The sequence below is a fragment of the Hirundo rustica genome, chromosome 1, assembly GCF_015227805.2.
Source record: "Hirundo rustica isolate bHirRus1 chromosome 1, bHirRus1.pri.v3, whole genome shotgun sequence".
Taxonomy (NCBI): Eukaryota; Metazoa; Chordata; class Aves; order Passeriformes; family Hirundinidae; genus Hirundo; species Hirundo rustica.
In genome coordinates this window covers 93,693,450-93,709,673 of record NC_053450.1, presented here as the reverse complement: position 1 = coordinate 93,709,673, position 16,224 = coordinate 93,693,450, and the positions used below count along the sequence as shown (strand labels likewise).

Here is a 16,224-nt window from a genome sequence, read left to right as displayed (position 1 = left end):
TTCTGACATAACCCAAAGGCTATGGCAGACAGACACCACAGAGCTGAAGGACAGACACTGAAACACAATGGATTCCTAGCACTGATACCCCTGGCAAATGAGCTCCACTGGAGAAGCAGCATTCTTATTTTCAGGGAAGAAGCCACCTTACCGAGACTAATACTTACCTTTCTGAAGACATGTCATCTCCCATAAAATACAATGAGGTGCTGATAGCTTGGATGAAGCAGCTGGAAGAAAGGGTAAGAGAGAATGCAGGTTCACAGTGGAATGGAGGTACTTAAAACCCAAAGAAAAAGCTGAAACTTGCAACCACCAAGGAGCATACATTATTTACTGCATGCCACTGGACTGAGCAAGTTTCTTAGCCAGCCAGTTTACCTCTACCAAGCAGCAAGAAATGTAAAGCACTGACAAGCAGGGTGAGGGGACAGGGTTGGGATGTCCTCCTCCCTGAAACTGCGTGTGCCCAGCTCACAGCCAGAGGCCGGGTGAGCTGGGCAGCCTTTCTCTGGCTGTGGTACCAGTGTGGTGGGACAGACTGCTCCAACATAGCACAGGAACCCAGGTTATGAGCACTTGGGAAGGCTGTCTGTGCAGCAAAGCCTTCCAAGCACCATTAAAGTTTTATTTTTCAGATTATACTGTAATGATAGCCTAACCACGAGAAGTCAAATTTCCCATCGTCATGATTTCATCACATTAATTTCTCTCAGATCCCCAACTCTTACTATGTGCCAAATAATCATGGCCCTTTTGGGGTGTGTTTTATTATCTCCAAGCTTCTCCTGTAATCTGTAATCCATTGCCAACTAACATTTGTACACCACTCCCCATAAATACCACCCAGGAAGAGAGTAGACACAACATTTTATGCTCACTTAAGCACAACTATTCTGTTTTGGCACTCAAAGACAGATGGGACATTTAAAGCATGCAAGTTGTAGGCACAAACCTGCATCACACTCTGGTCACCAATGTGGAAATTCAGCCCATTACCTACAACCAGCATTAAGCAAACCATGCTGGGCAGATTGTCCTCTATAAAACATCATGTTAAGACCACTTTTTAAGAAGAATGGCTATAATTGCTAAATATTTTCTAACAAAATAAAGATTGCTGAAAGGATATGCAAATATTACTCATTCTCAGTTCATGGGACATGACTGGACCCAAGTCCATAACCACAACTTTCCAAGTGGAGACTCTGGGATATCAGCGTTGCAATGATTTTTTTTTTTTTTTCTTTTTTTTCTTTTTCCTATTGGGCTTCTTTAAAATGAAAATAGACTGTTTATAATTCATCTCCCAGCAACTGAAGAACCTTCATTAAAAGGAAAAACCATTCACTTGAATGTTAAGAGCATGCATGTATCAAACATGGAACTAAAAGACATTTAATGATATTTGCACAAACACTTTCCAATAATGACTCTGATTTTAATTATCCAGTGGATGAACCCTGCCTGTGAACAAGTCAAATGGTATTTTGCAGCCAATTCCTAACTCTGTGGTCCATGTCTCCTCTACCAAACTAGCTTTTCAGCTTTTGCACAAATATTTTTCATTTTGCACCCTGGTTTTACAGCCCCTCAATTTTTTCCTCTGCTTTTTCATTTCTAAATGCTCTTTGTTTCTATCTATACAATCAACCACAGTGCACACAAAATATAATGTGGGATATAAAACTGTGAAAATAAAATCTGGGAAAGTTGCAAGCAATTTTTATAGCAAAAAATACACGTTTGAGAAGACATAAATAAAGGTTTTTAATAAGCCTCACACAAACAGGCACGTCTACTTATTCCTCCAAATTGTCAGAGCTCTTGCATAAGAGTTTTTTTATATTCGTCTTAGTCCCTGAAGTTACACACGTCTAAAGTTAAAAAAGATAGACTTGTTAATAACACACAAATGTTCATAGACATAACATCTTTACAGATATCCTCCGTGAGCAGATCAAGCCACTCTCCATATGTATTTAAATGCAGTGGAAGGCTGGAGTTTTTAAGTTGTCAGATCTGTGCCTGGGTAAGAGGGGCTCTATTTTCACTCTTGGAGTAGGGGGAGATTAGCAGCTTGAAATCACTTTGACAGTTTCAGTTACTCTCCTGCATACTGCAGGGAATTTTAATTCCAACCTGTGAAATTGTAATTGCTTCTCAAGAAGAGTGGGAGGATTCTGGGTAATGGCCACAGCCAAGCTCAGTGTCGGAGTTGCCAGTTGCTGCCACTTCTGATATTACTTACAGTTATTCAAAAATCACTCCAGCTTTCCATGTGGGAAGTTGAACTGTGGAGTGAAACTAGATTAACAGTAGCTGTCAGTTGTTCAGAGATGTGCAAGGAATTAGGTAATAGAGGTGAATCTCCTCAAAAAGCACCTTATTTTTTCTTATTTCTCTTGCTTTATAGAACAAGGTTTACAAAAAACACTTCTTCCATGTCATACTCCTTTTCTAAACAAGTATACTATTACTAGAAAGCTACAATGGAAAGACTAAATGACAAAGTCCTCCAGCATACAATGCACAAGTAGAAAAGAAAATGTGTGTACTTAATGTTGTTCACAAGAGATTTAAGATGTCTTTGCTACTCAGGGTTCTGTGCTTTACAAGATTCCTCATTGAAAACAGCCAAAGAGAACTCAGAGCTACCACAAACACTTAAGAAAAATAGTTGAGACTTTCTTGGTATCCAATGGAAATTATATTCTTTTTTTGCTCTGACAAAAGGTCATTGAACGTAGATTGCTTATTAGCAGACACATTCTCTAGTGATGAGTGTGTTCAGCATGTGTGAAAGTGGGATCAACTAACTATGAGGTAACTTTTCCTGCAATGACCTTGTTAAGCTGGAGTGCAGCAGATTTCTCACCCACCCTGATGACTTGCAAAGTGGGAATACTTGGAAGTAGGTCTCAAACATATGGTTAACGTAAAAATTAAAAATGCCACCTGGCAGGGCACTTAGGCACTCAGGGAGCCAAACAGGATCAAAAATCACACATCAGCTGTGTTCAGGTCAACTCGTTCCACGAGGAGGATGTACTTGTAGAGTTCACTCCACACTTACTGCGGTTTCCCAAGCTGCACCAGCAGCCCCAGGCAGTCCAGGCTTGGTCCAGGTGAGCTGTTTGACCAGAACTGATTTGCTCGGCTCAGTGGCTTTGGAACTTTTAGCTGTACATAAACAGACCACAGTGACAAAACCAATGCTGCTCTACAACAAAGTGTCAAAAACCTGTCTCAAAATCTAAAGGAAAACAATAAAATACGCAACACTTCCTACTTATCAGATTGAAACTCAGTTTAAGGATATACTGCAGGCAATGTCATTTACAGTCCTCTTTGGCCTCTTTCAGTATATTGCACTATTTCTAAGAAAATAAGCTGGTCCCATTAAAGTCAACGGTGCACAGAATCTAAATCACAAGCTTAGTAAATCTCTGTAATAGCTGATGCAATGAGTCTGTAATTGCCTCGATTAGATAAGCTAGAGTGGCTGACAGAGATAATGCTAGAGGCACACAACATATCTGCATAGATTATTCCCACCACATGAGAAAATTTGGCTTGGATATAATGATTTTGCCAATACACAGTTTTCCTGAGAATCTTGCAATCTGCGGTACCTGCCTGAAAATTTCAACTTCCAGAGTCATGTTGGTGGGGGTTTTTTGAGAATTTCTCAGACTTGTTAAAAAAAGTAAATTACTGATTGTTATATATTCCTTGTTGTACAGAAAAGCCTGAGAAAAAAAGCACCCCAAGAAACAGAAGCAAATTAAGAGCATTTTTTGTGTGTGTGTGTGTTTGGTTTTGTTGTTGGTTTTTTTTAACTCATCAGTTTTGAGTCTTGGCTTATGACCTTCAGTGGCTGCTATAAGAAATATAGTATTTGAGTCATCACACACCTTATTTCCTGAAGACAGTTACATCTGTTGTTATAATTTACAGGCTGTGCTGAAAGCATCATGGTGGAACTTCCTGCTTAATTGTCTGTAACTATTATGAATCCACAATTTCTAAAGTATAAAGCACTCTTATTAGTGGATTATTCCTCTGCACTGTAGAGACAATGTACTGGTTTGGGCTGGGATAGAGTTAATTTTCTTCACTGCAACTGGTATGGGGCTATGTTTTGGATTTGCGGCTGCTGAGCAGGGCTCGCACAGAGTCAAGGCCTCTTCTGCATTTCTGGGAATGGCTGAACACCTGCCTGTCAAAGTAATGAATGATTTATTTCCTTGGTTTGCTTTGCTTGCTTTAGCTATTTAAGTGCCTTTATCTCAATCCCTAAGTTTTATCACTTCTACCCTTTTGATTCTTGCCCCCACTCCACTGGGGGCGGGGGGTGAGTGAGCGTCTTAGCTGCCTGCTGGGGTCAAACCACAACAGCCACGTAAGACAGCTCAGCTCCATCTGGATATGACACAAACATTAAAAAACCCCTCAACAGTGCCTGTATTATGATTTTAAACAGTATTTGCAAGTGGAAGTTTGGATGAAGATTCAGAAAAGTATGAACAAACCAACAAGGCATGAACAAACCAACAGTATGATGCGGTCAGGTGCTGGAAGAACAGCCCAGTCCCTGACTGACCAGCATACTCTCAGGATGTGCGGAGATCTTGTCGTGACAAAAAAGGCTTGAAGAAAGTAATTTGAAATTTTCATTGTGTAAAATGCAACCTCCCCACTAACAGAGTAATAATTGTTTTATTTAGCCAACACACAGCTGAGATTCCCAAGTAGTTCTCTAACCATTGTATTAAATCTACAGACTGTATTAAATCTATCTTTTAACAGAACTCTATCACCAGAACAACATCTTCTCATTCAATTATAAAAACCCAACACCTTTAGAACTATTTCTATGTAAAAAATAATTCTACTTCTATTAACAAAGGCTATTAACTCATTGGGAAGTTGAGAGATGCAAGATGGCAGGCAAAAATTCTCTCAGACAAAACAGCAAAATAAATAGCAAAAAAATAATAAACTTTAATGGCCTTGCAATGTTTATTCTAATGTAAAAAGACAGATACCAAACGATCATACTGCATCAAGCAAAATCTTTAGGAAAGCTTTAAATATCCTACCCATAAAAGATGACCAATATCACTGAATGGAAAGACTCCTTAGAAACTTAATGCAATTTTACCTGATACAGCAATTACGAAAAGAGTATGAATGCAAACATTGCATAATTTCAAAAAGGAAATAAAGAAAAGGAAAGATGCAACAAACTGTTCTACCAACCACAGATCTCAGGTTTTGGCAAAATAGGCCTTCCCACAGCTCATTAACATTCTCTCCTTTGAATGACAGGAAAGGCAAAGAGTGAGTACAAATTATTGCCCAATTTATATTAGCTTTTTTTTCTCTTAAAAAAAAAAAAAAAGTTGGTAAAAGTGTTTCCTTTGAAGATTTTGAACAGAAGTTTCACTGTTTTTATAAAAGCCCCATTCAGTTCACAGTTCTGTTTTCATTCCTCCGTAGTAAAACATAACAAGAACTGCCAGTAGAGCCAGGCTGACAGACAGGATCTTCAGTCCACCTCCCTCTTGTTGCCATGGGAGCTGCAAAGCCATCCAGGAGCTGAGCCGTGTTTTCACTGGGATCTCAGCAGAAGGCTGTGCTTTCCAGTTTGTGCCATTCTGTGGTGAGCGTCTGAACTCCTGTGAAGAAATGCACACATTAGGACTGAAACCATGTTATGTCTTTCTGATTGTACATACTAAATACAATCTCCTCTTTATATTGAGGTTCAAATTAATGTCCTTTTCAAGACCAACAATTCAACCTGCACTGCATCATCATCAGGTCATCAGTCTTTTGTTCAGGAATCTTATAAATACCATACACAATTAGTATTTCTAATGAAATTAACTGCCAAATCAATGCAGCTGTTAGCAACAGAAACACATCTCCAGACCTCACTGTCATCAAAGACAGCTGTTTGATGGTTATTTTTTTGATTTGTTTTGCTGCTATCTCACTGCTTTCTGATTTTTGGCTTCTCCAAAAGAAATGTCTAACCGATGATAAAGGGGACCACAACACTCAATCCTTTGCACAGCAGGGATCTTCTAAAGTCAATCATTGACTCCTGGTGTGCCAGCTCAGTGGTGCTTGAAAATCCTCCCAACGGGCTTTTCCCTGACCCTCAGGAGGCAGCTGTGCTAAAACACTCACCTTCTCATTCAGCATATTGAATCCCAGTTCCCTGCTGTGCCTGCCATTACCATTCCCAACCTGACTGCAAGCACCAAGAGCCCCAAGAATATGATGTCTTTTAACTGCAGCACAAGTTACAGATGTTGCATCACTATTTCAGCAGAAAATCCAAGTGAAAAGAATAAAAGGCTTTTTTCTCTCACACTCTTGTTCAATTCAGCACCGTAGATACTCTAAAAGAAAAACATCCAGTGAAACCCTGATGACATTTGCAAGAGATGTAAGTGGTAAAGGTGTAATTATACAAAGGTGTAATGATGCTGTATCATAATATTCAATATTTCTGTTGAAAATTTCTGTTTTCCTTCCTCTATTTGAATAATCTCTTGGGAATTGACTTCAGCTGGATTTTTAATTGGTTTGAAATTTTCCAGTTAAAAAAGGTTTTTGATTAAACCATTTTGGTTTTTTTCCCTTTCACATTTTGTATAAAACAAATCAGGGACCCAGAAAGTACCTATCTGGATAATCTTGTATTTCCAAGAAGCTGAAACAGGGCCACATGAAAATACAGACCAGATGTCCGCTCTTTTACCAAACATATTTCTGGGCAAACTCAAAGAAATATCAAAGTTCCAAGGAAGGTGCCTGCCCATGAAAGTGTGACAGCACAATTCAAACCTTCTGTAACTGCCTCCTGTTTTCCATTTCAGCAGTCAGTTCCATTATAGTAATTGTAGAAGGAAAATAATGATTACTACTGCTTAGGTACATAAGCATCAAAGGGGCAAATGACAGCCTGGAGTAAGTGCTATTCTAACCATGGAGTTATTGCTGACTTAGATCCCAGTTCACACAGGCAAAGGGTTACTGGTCAAGTGAGCTATGAAATGAGGATGACTTCTCACACATGCTGCACCTAGAAGAACATAAACTGGGTAAACAGGAAAGGAAACAGGTGAGCACACTGGGGTGGTAGTTCTCCACAGTGTGAGGCACAGTAACAGCACCACTCCAGAACTTCAGTCTATATTGTGCAAAACATGTTAACTTAATCAAAAACTATTGTTAAGTTATTAATTACAATCAATTGCTAAGGCATCTGAAATTTTAGTACTTGGCCACCGCTATTTTGCCCTCCCAAATCAAAGCTGATTAACCTTTGCCTGAAGATTAAACTGGAAAATGTACAGTATTAAGGATTTTTACAAATGAGTCAAAATTATTTTGAAATTTATTATTTTTTCACATTTATAAAGACTTTCTTTTCTTTTGCAAGTCTCACAAATCTCTACTAATGTAAGGTGCTTAATTTATGGTAATGACCTGTTTTTACATCTATTGTTGGTACATTAACACAAGGGCTAAAGTGGTTTAAAGGAATGGATAAGGCTGTAAAAATACCAGTACAACTAAAGTCTTATTTGTTCTGATATTTATTTTTCACTGATTCATGACTTAAAATTTGCCTGACTACAATCAGCTTATTGACTCCTAATTAAATGTTTCTACACTATATGATAGAAGTCATGATTATTTATCTTATTTGTACACGACCAGATAAAAAGGGACAGTACTTCATAAATGATGTTAGACCTTCTCCTCAATGCTCCTCTTCATGCTCAGCTTCAGTTCCTATCTATATATCTCAGGACGAATAGGGACAGCCAGCAAAACGCCCCAAACACAAATTACAAGTTGTAAAATGTTTTGAGAGACTTCTTTTAAATTTTCCCCTTCACTAACAGTTAAGCACATCAGTGTTTCATGCATTCAGTCATGTTTCTGTAACATAGTTTACAGTAGTGGTTTCACTGGCATTTCATTTATGTTATACAGTTTTTCTGTTTTCCAACACAAAACCAGAAAGTCTCATCTTGCTGGTATAATTTTGATCATGCATAGCCTATGCTGCCTTTTTTTTTTTTTTTTTTTTTTTACCATACTGTTTTCTTACACCTCTACTGCAACATGCACTGCATATGCATTAGGTAGTGCTGCATACTGCTAGTAGGACAGAATGGCATAAGAGATGGCAAAGTTTACAATGTTTCAGTGGTGGTGAGCACTGCTGGTGAGTTGTTCCAATAGCATTTCATCTAAGTCAGAGTGTACAGCTGTGAAATCTGTTTTTCCCTTACTTCATCATATTTCCAATAAATGAGATGAAAATACTGATGCACTAAACCCATTTTTTGTTTTCTTTCGGTAGAAAGACAAAAATATCTCAGTTTGCAAACTGAAGTGACTCTTAATGACCTACATCACAGCTCACCACTTAAACATGCTGTGTTTCTGTTTGATCATGTACACCTCTTCAGGTGATTCTGCCAAATACTCCCTTTCAAGGAAAGTAAGGAGTGTATTCATCTGATCCATGTTTTCTAAGCACTCTCTAGTTTGGCCCAAAATTCTGCCTGACACGTGAGTAATACCACAGGCTTCTATGAAAATTTCCCTCATTATCATCACAGAATATGCATTTGTGAAGGGGGGGAAAAAAAAAAAAAAAAAAAAAAAAAGGTACATCTGGCTCCCTGTGACTGAAAGGCTGTGGTAGAAAATAACAGTCTTTTTGTCCCCATCCTTAGATTCATACAGAGCTTTTAAACCCAGGATAATCAGTCAGAGACACCTGCAGGTGGATGCCTCTTCCTCAGAGTCTGTCGTGCACCTCAGTGAGACATGGCACAAATTCACCAGTGCAAAGTGAACTCAGCTAAAGGGACCGTGTCACTGCACCCTCTCCCTCCTGAGTAAGGGCTGAGTGGCCCTTGCCACAGTCTGGACAACAGTAAAGGGCCTGTCAAGAATAGAAGCAGTTCTTCCAGGCACACAAATATCATATAAACAGCTGTGTTAGTGAAAAATACTGTATATATTATTCCATCCAGCTTTGGTATAAAAAAACCTTGGTGGAGGTAAAGATCTCATTTTTTGAACCAGCATTTACACTGGTCCATTCTCCATGCTCTCACTTAATAGAAGAATTAATTCTGAACAGTCCTTATTTGTATCTCTGTTTCTAGATATGATATTTACAGTGCATTAGCTTTCCAAGGAAATCTTTAGGTAAGTTCTCTAATATTCTGAACTGATATAGCAATGATATTTACCACATACAATCACTAGTCAGAGTGCAAGCGTTCCTTAAGCTAAGCTCGGAAATCACACTTTTGTAGCTGCAAGAGTTAGAAAGATTACCATAATGATTCATTTCAGTGGAATTTAGAATGAAATTCAAAGTTTCTTTTGACAAAAAAATGCTTGGAGAAAGCCCTAAGGTAAAGAAGTTTCAAAAATATGTATTTAGTTTCAGTCTTGATAGGCCACAAACTCCTAGGTAGATTTGTTAAGCATAGCTCTCACTAAATAGGACCACAATGAAGGAAAAGGTACTCTAAGATTTAAAACTATATACTATTAATCAAAATGAGGAGAGGAAGGGAAATTACCTAACTGAAATGCAAAGACAGAGACTTTGAGCTAAGCATCTTGTATTTCCATGGAGGCAGCCTTTCATCTTGTTTTGGCAGTCAAAAAGTAAACACAAGACTTTGCTAATAAGGTATAATATAAATTATTAAAACTTCTAGTGTATGATCAAATGCATTTCAGATTATTTTTTGAATAATTCTGCCTTGACGACTGCCAGGAGTAATATATTTTGTGTACTCTTGCACAGACCTATTGATTGCTGTCTTTCTGAAACTCCAGTCCCAGATTAAACCACTGTGCATGAAAGAAATATATAATCACATCAAACCCTAAGATTTGGCATCTGTCGATCACAGCCTAGCTTTTTGTAAGATCTCACTTCATGTTAGTCAACAAAGACATAAGAGAAACTCTTTAGCTCTGAGCTGAGATTTTAACAGATTCAAAACATTTCTTACATGCAAATTTCTTTTATGGCTCAGGGGCACTGTTAGAGCTTGAAGTGTTAGCTAACTGCTGTGAAAAACTACTTGACTGAGCATATCTCAAGATAAATTAGACTTCTGAATTTTTTAGCCCAACCAAGTACATCACACACTCGTACTACTGGCTTTAAAAATATGGACTTTTATATAATCATGCACAACAAGTCTGTGTGACAAATTTAAAGAAAACATGTTAAAATATGCATTACATATCCTGCTGCACTATTTGAAACTCTGGGCTATTACACTTTAAAGGCATTTTTCAGATTTAAAAAAACAAACAGTTACTGAAGGTGACATAGATTACACATCCAAAAATATGTAAATTGAGTTTTATTGAATGGTTCTGGAAGACACATTTAGTTTTGTAGGTATTAAGGAAACTCCTTTGATTTATTACTTTAAAAATTCTACCAGCATTCTGCAAATGTGGAATACTGATCTTAAATTACAAAATAAATGACAAGGAAAAAAATTTTCCCTAATGAAATTAACATGGTAATTCCTACAAGATGCATCCCTGCCATCACGTATTCCAATGAATGGCCAGTATGATGCTGTTAAAAGAAAATGCTTTCTACAAGCATGCTTGTGTCAGATGTTATCAGCTGTACATCGTTCCTAGGAATCCTAGGCTGATTCCCAATGCAGAGAGTTTATTTACCCATTTTAAAAACTGAGAAACCCTGAGGGGGGAAAAGGAAAAAAAAATAAAGCAGCCAGGTCCTTTTGTAAGGGGAAAAAAAAAAAAAAAAAAAAAAAAAGTCCTCTTTTTGGACTTTGAAAACACCCAGTGACGGAGACCACAACCTCCCCTGCTGGAGCCCACTTGTGGGGAAAATGCTTCTCTTCACATCCATCTGAACCTCTTATTTCAGCTTAGGCTCAGCGTCTCATCCTCCCACACGTGCCAACAGGAGGCACTTGGCTCAGTCTTGTCCGGAAGCTCTGTGCAGGCACTGGGAGGTCTCTGCCGGGGTCTCCTGAAGCCACCACCCTTTCTCCAGCCCTGAACAAGCCTGGTGCCTCAGCCTGATCAGCTCCATGATACAAATCTGAACGCATTACAGTTCCCAGCTCCTAATTAACATCAAGATCACCACAAATGACCCAGTCAAAGCAGGTCAGAAATACTCCTAGAAGCTGGGCCACAGTCAAATACAACTATACAGGTAAAAATGGGAGGTCATAGAGAATGATTGATCTTAAGCTCGTCTGTATTAAATCTGACAGTTCCTTCTAGCTATCATCTTTTATGGAGACCATCTTTAACTAGGGCCTTCCCTGACCTGCACAGCAAGTCAGCAAAATTTGTGTTCTTTCCAGTTAACACTTGCATGATCTGTCTGATTCCTTTGATCAGCATAGAAAAAACAACTTCGCTCACTACTCAACTTTTACCTTGTTTACTACTACAATAATCCCTCATGTCCATTCTCTTTTCCTTCTACTTCTCCTCATTTCTCTCTTGCATCATCTGACCATGCAGCCACTCAAACAAAGGCAGAGATGCCACTAGGAACACAAATTTGTAATGTCATGTCATACAGATGCACATCTGGAACTTCCTCCTCTTACATTAACATTAAACTCAAATTTTAATATTCTGATTATAAAGTGAATTAATTTTCTCTCTGTAAATTCCCACCATTACTGTATGGCTGCATTTGTGTTTTTATTGGCAGACATCTCCCTGCTCTCTGCCACGTTCTTACTTAAGAGTAGGTCCTTGCCTACCTACTGCTTTTTCCTCCCCCAGTCTTTCAGATTATTCCTTTAATCAACCCAGCCCTCAAAACTCAAAAAAGCACTCAGACAGAAGACTGCTAGACAGAAGACTGAGCAACTGGGATGTATTAAATAACTTCCTTTGTGAAGTACACTTTGAGGAGGAAGGGAACAAACAAAAAGCTCAACTAACAAAAGAAACAAAAACAAGAGAAACAACCAACTGAGAAAACACAAGCCAAAAACCACCTTCAAAATGTTTAAAACACAGTCTTGTGCTGTTTTTCATAATACCACTTGTTTTAGCCTGTTTCTTTATATTTACCTATAAATGTTTCCAGCCAGGACTTGAATCTTTTTTTACTTATTTGTATTTTGTGCTGCTATAAAACTTTGTGACTCAGTATCGTTCCACTACACAAACAATGCACTGTCAAAATAACCTGTCATTCAAGGTCAGACATGACATCTTTAAAAAGCAGTGTGATGCCTGGATTCTGAGCTTTATTTTTTTGGAATAAGGTGTGTGGGGTGTCAATCACTATGACGGAATCAAAGGACACGACAGCCAGCATTCCAGCCAGCACCTGCAACCACAACAGAACCGAGACGTTTTCTAAATAGAAAAAGTTTGCGATTCAAAAATCACTCACCCAAGCAATGACTTGAAATGAAGAATGAACATAGCAGCACAATGTGGACAAATTCAGGATGGGGTTCTGTCACTATTTATCTCCCTGTGCATAGGACAGTTTTATGAAGGAGTTGGCAGGTACTTGCCCTGGGCACTTATCTGGTAATTAGCTGGCTAACAGACAAATCTGCTTCCTAGAGTTCACCAGCACAGGCTTCATGGCTTTAGGAAAATACACTACAGTGAATCACAGGATGTACATTAACTTGTGGTAACACTAGATATAATTTTTCAGTGTGCGTACCCTGGCCTGTCTTATTAGATACCATTCCATAGTATTCCAGCTCGCTCCTTCTTTAAAAGATCACTGAGATTTTTTTTTTTTTCCATAAGAATTTTAAGTTGTGTTTATAATACAACAATTTTCCCAGTTTATTTTGTTGGATGATGAAAGAAAGCCAGCAGGTGAATGTTCAAAGACTGCTCTACAAATAAGAATATTAAATGAAAAACGATACACTTCTTTTTACAGCACAAGCTTTCAGAGACCATCATCTTTTTGCTTCCCTTTTAAATCTTGAAACAACAGTGACAGTTATGGGGAGGTCAATGGTAGCTACAGGCAAAGACACAAAAGGTTTCCATCAGAAAGAGTACCCCAGTAAAATGAATAGCTAGATCTGAAAATATATATTCACGTCACAAGAACCACCACTATAATGACATGATATTCACATACCAACAGTGAAATGAGTAATACTGCTTTTACTCAAGGGACATTGTCGCTCAAAATCAGGAAAGATTTCAAAGATCTTTCACACAGAGCAAAGTAGAATAAACTGATATATGTACATATTCTTGGCTAAAGCCTTCCCCTTAATCCTAGAATAAGTCATAATCCTGAATTTACGGTGTTTTCATTTGTTCCTACAGAACCAAGCATTAAAATAGGATGTTCCACAGAGACTTTTATAATACAACAACCTTAGAGACAAAGGATACAGCCCTTCTTACACTTCAATGTTGTAGATAATAAATATGGTTTAAAAAGAGCATTTTAAATACTTTGCAATGATACTAGGTTCCAGAGCTTCAGATTTCATTTCAGTAGGTATCTATGGGACCTATATGCCTCTCTCATTTTACAGGGAGAGAAAAAAATAAAGAAGATTGAAGTGTCTCCAGTGCCACAGTGCAAGTCAGCAATCAGGTCTCTGCAATTCCCGTCTCAGATTCCAGCTGCCACCAGAAGCCAACATAGCCTGTAAAACCTTTTGTCTGTCGATTTTAAGTTTTAAAATAATTTTCTTTAAGCTAGCTAATGCCTATGCAGTCTCCTGACAATTTCTTTTACATTTATTTTCACAGGCTTTTCTGCCTAGGATTAAACACCTCCAGTTCCTGGGAGTGCAGAATGCTCACCAAGTGCAGCTGGAAGCAGACCTTGGCAAAAAGAAGCATTTCATGTAAACCTAAAATTTAACTGTTAATACAGTGTGACTGATCTTGACCAACTTTGTGGGTTCGGTGATAATACAAAGGTTTTCTTTTCACATTGCCATGGCCTCTTTCCTTTAAGTATCCTTCGTTGCTTTAGGAGGTCTCCCACAGTGCCAGTTAGTATACTTTTGAGCACCTGAGGGAGTGTCTGGAAATCTGTGTCTCCTTTTTAATTTCACACTCAGCCAAGTTCAGCTGCTGTTAATGGAGGGCTCTCTCATGGAAACATCAAACAATGGTTACTTTCTGTGATTAGCAAGCCTAACTGCTCTAACACAACCTCTCTATCCCCAGTCACCACAAATGATTCGTCAGCCCTTCCCCCCAAGAAAGATTATATGAGAAAAACCTTTCTTGGCTTGCAGTGTATTTTATGCTAGATAATCATGATAGCACCTTGGCGCTCTGTCTAAGACATCAAAGAGCACTAAGTAACCAATCTGCAGGCTGGAACGAATATCTACCCTCAGGAGAGACTTCGTATCATTCAGAGGGTGGTCTGACCTTCTGCAGTTGTACAGGACTAGAGTGCCTGAGCAGTGACTTGCATGCTGTCATGCTCAAATACTGACCATTTGTACCCACTGGACCTCAGTCTTCTCCCACATGGGTGTTACACAGCGTGCTCTATCAGGTTGTATCTGATAATTCCGAGGATTAGTTCATGAGGAGAAATATAGTTCTTCTGGAATTGACCATGAAGTAAAAAAGACTAATTTCCTCTTTTTCTTTGACATATCGTCCCCTGAAGTTGTCTTAAATGCTGAAAAGTCAACACTGAATCTTGCTTGAATACATGCTACAAAATTTTAATAATTTTTAAGTAACTATTTCCAAGCATCATTAACTAGCCACCATCAAATTTGTTCTCCAGACTAACCTTCTAGCAGACACTTTAAACATCTGCCCCATCTTTATCTGTGAAAGGGGAGGACAAAAGCTGCATTTCAGGAGGATAATGTAAACATAAACTTATAACTCTTTCTGAAGCACTCAGAAATTTAGTTATGGGGGTTACAGGAAAGGTTAGAAAGAAGTAAGTAACTCCCTTGAAATAGGTTTAAAAGGCATGTAACAACACTAATATTACATGACAAACAATGAAGAGGAAAAATATTTACGAGTAGCTTATTAAATTGGACACTAGGAAATTTTTTTCTACCTGAAAGTTTGTCAAGCATTGGAACAGGCTGTCCAGGGAAGTGGCTGAGTCATTGTCCCAGCAGGTATTTAGAAGATGTGTGGATGTGGCACTTGGGACCATGATTTAGTGGTGGACTTGGCAGTGCTGGGTTAGTTAGTGAATGGACTTGGTGATCTGTAAGGTCTTTTCCAGCCTAAAAGATTTTGATATTAAAGGAATAATCCCAGCTCTGTGCAAAAAAAATTTGCAAATCGACGTGTGAAAATACTGCATAAGCACCTAATAAAAGACTGAAACATAGTATAGCTGGCATTTACATGGAAATGAGGACTGGTAAACACTCCTTTATTTAGAAAAGGCTACTGGTCTGCGAGAATACAGCCCATAATATTTTAATACAGCTTTCATTCATGTTTTGCTGTTGCTTTTGTCTCTAGGTGAATACAAGTGTTAACAGCAATTGATTTCTGGGCAAGTGGTGTCCTCCAAATAATTTCAATGTCTCTGCATTTCCCAGTAACTTTTGAACCTACTCACTTCAATATCGGGAGAACACCAAGGGCTGGTAAAAAAAAAACCGAAACAAACCCTCAAGCAAATCTAAATCAGTGCTCCTGCTGAGGGAAAGGCCAGACCACAGCTGCAATGATCTATTTCATGACCCCACTCCGCTGACCAACCTGTACTGAAACTCCAAATCACATGTGGCAGTTATACAAACCAGGAGAAGTTACAAAAAAGTGAGATAAATAAAACAGAGGATGAGCTGAAAGTGGCAAACATATACCAGGTGTCTACAGGGGTGAGAAAAGCAAGCCCACAGGATGACAACTGTGGGGCTTAATGTAGTCTTTAACAAATTGATGGGTTTGGATTTTAAAATGTTTCATGTCTCCATTCTAAAGCTTAACAGCACTACAACAGTTTTCTTTTATCACACAAGATACTCCCCGAAGTATAATTCATTCTTTTCCAGCTCTTAAGAGCCGCACATCTGGCTTTCCCCTGTGGCTCTGTGACAAAATCTGATTATACTACAGAATCTTAAGCACTCGTCACTGAAAAAATAATGAACTAACATTTCTTTGGACAAGAGACACATGAGCTGAAAA

At 38.5% G+C, this 16,224-nt stretch overlaps 1 protein-coding gene across 4 annotated transcripts in view; it reads right to left on the bottom strand.

The window, feature by feature from the left end:
* Nucleotides 1-4,703: 4,703 nt before the first annotated feature.
* Nucleotides 4,704-16,224, bottom strand: part of CDKAL1 (CDK5 regulatory subunit associated protein 1 like 1) — a 396,407-nt gene continuing 384,886 nt past the window's right edge. For all 4 annotated transcript variants that reach the window (XM_040062031.2, XM_040062006.1, XM_040062012.1 and 1 more), the window contains one exon: nt 4,704-5,684. In XM_040062031.2, coding sequence (XP_039917965.1) covers nt 5,478-5,684 — 207 coding nt within the window. In that variant the 3' untranslated portion in view covers nt 4,704-5,477. The remainder of the gene's footprint in view (nt 5,685-16,224) is intronic.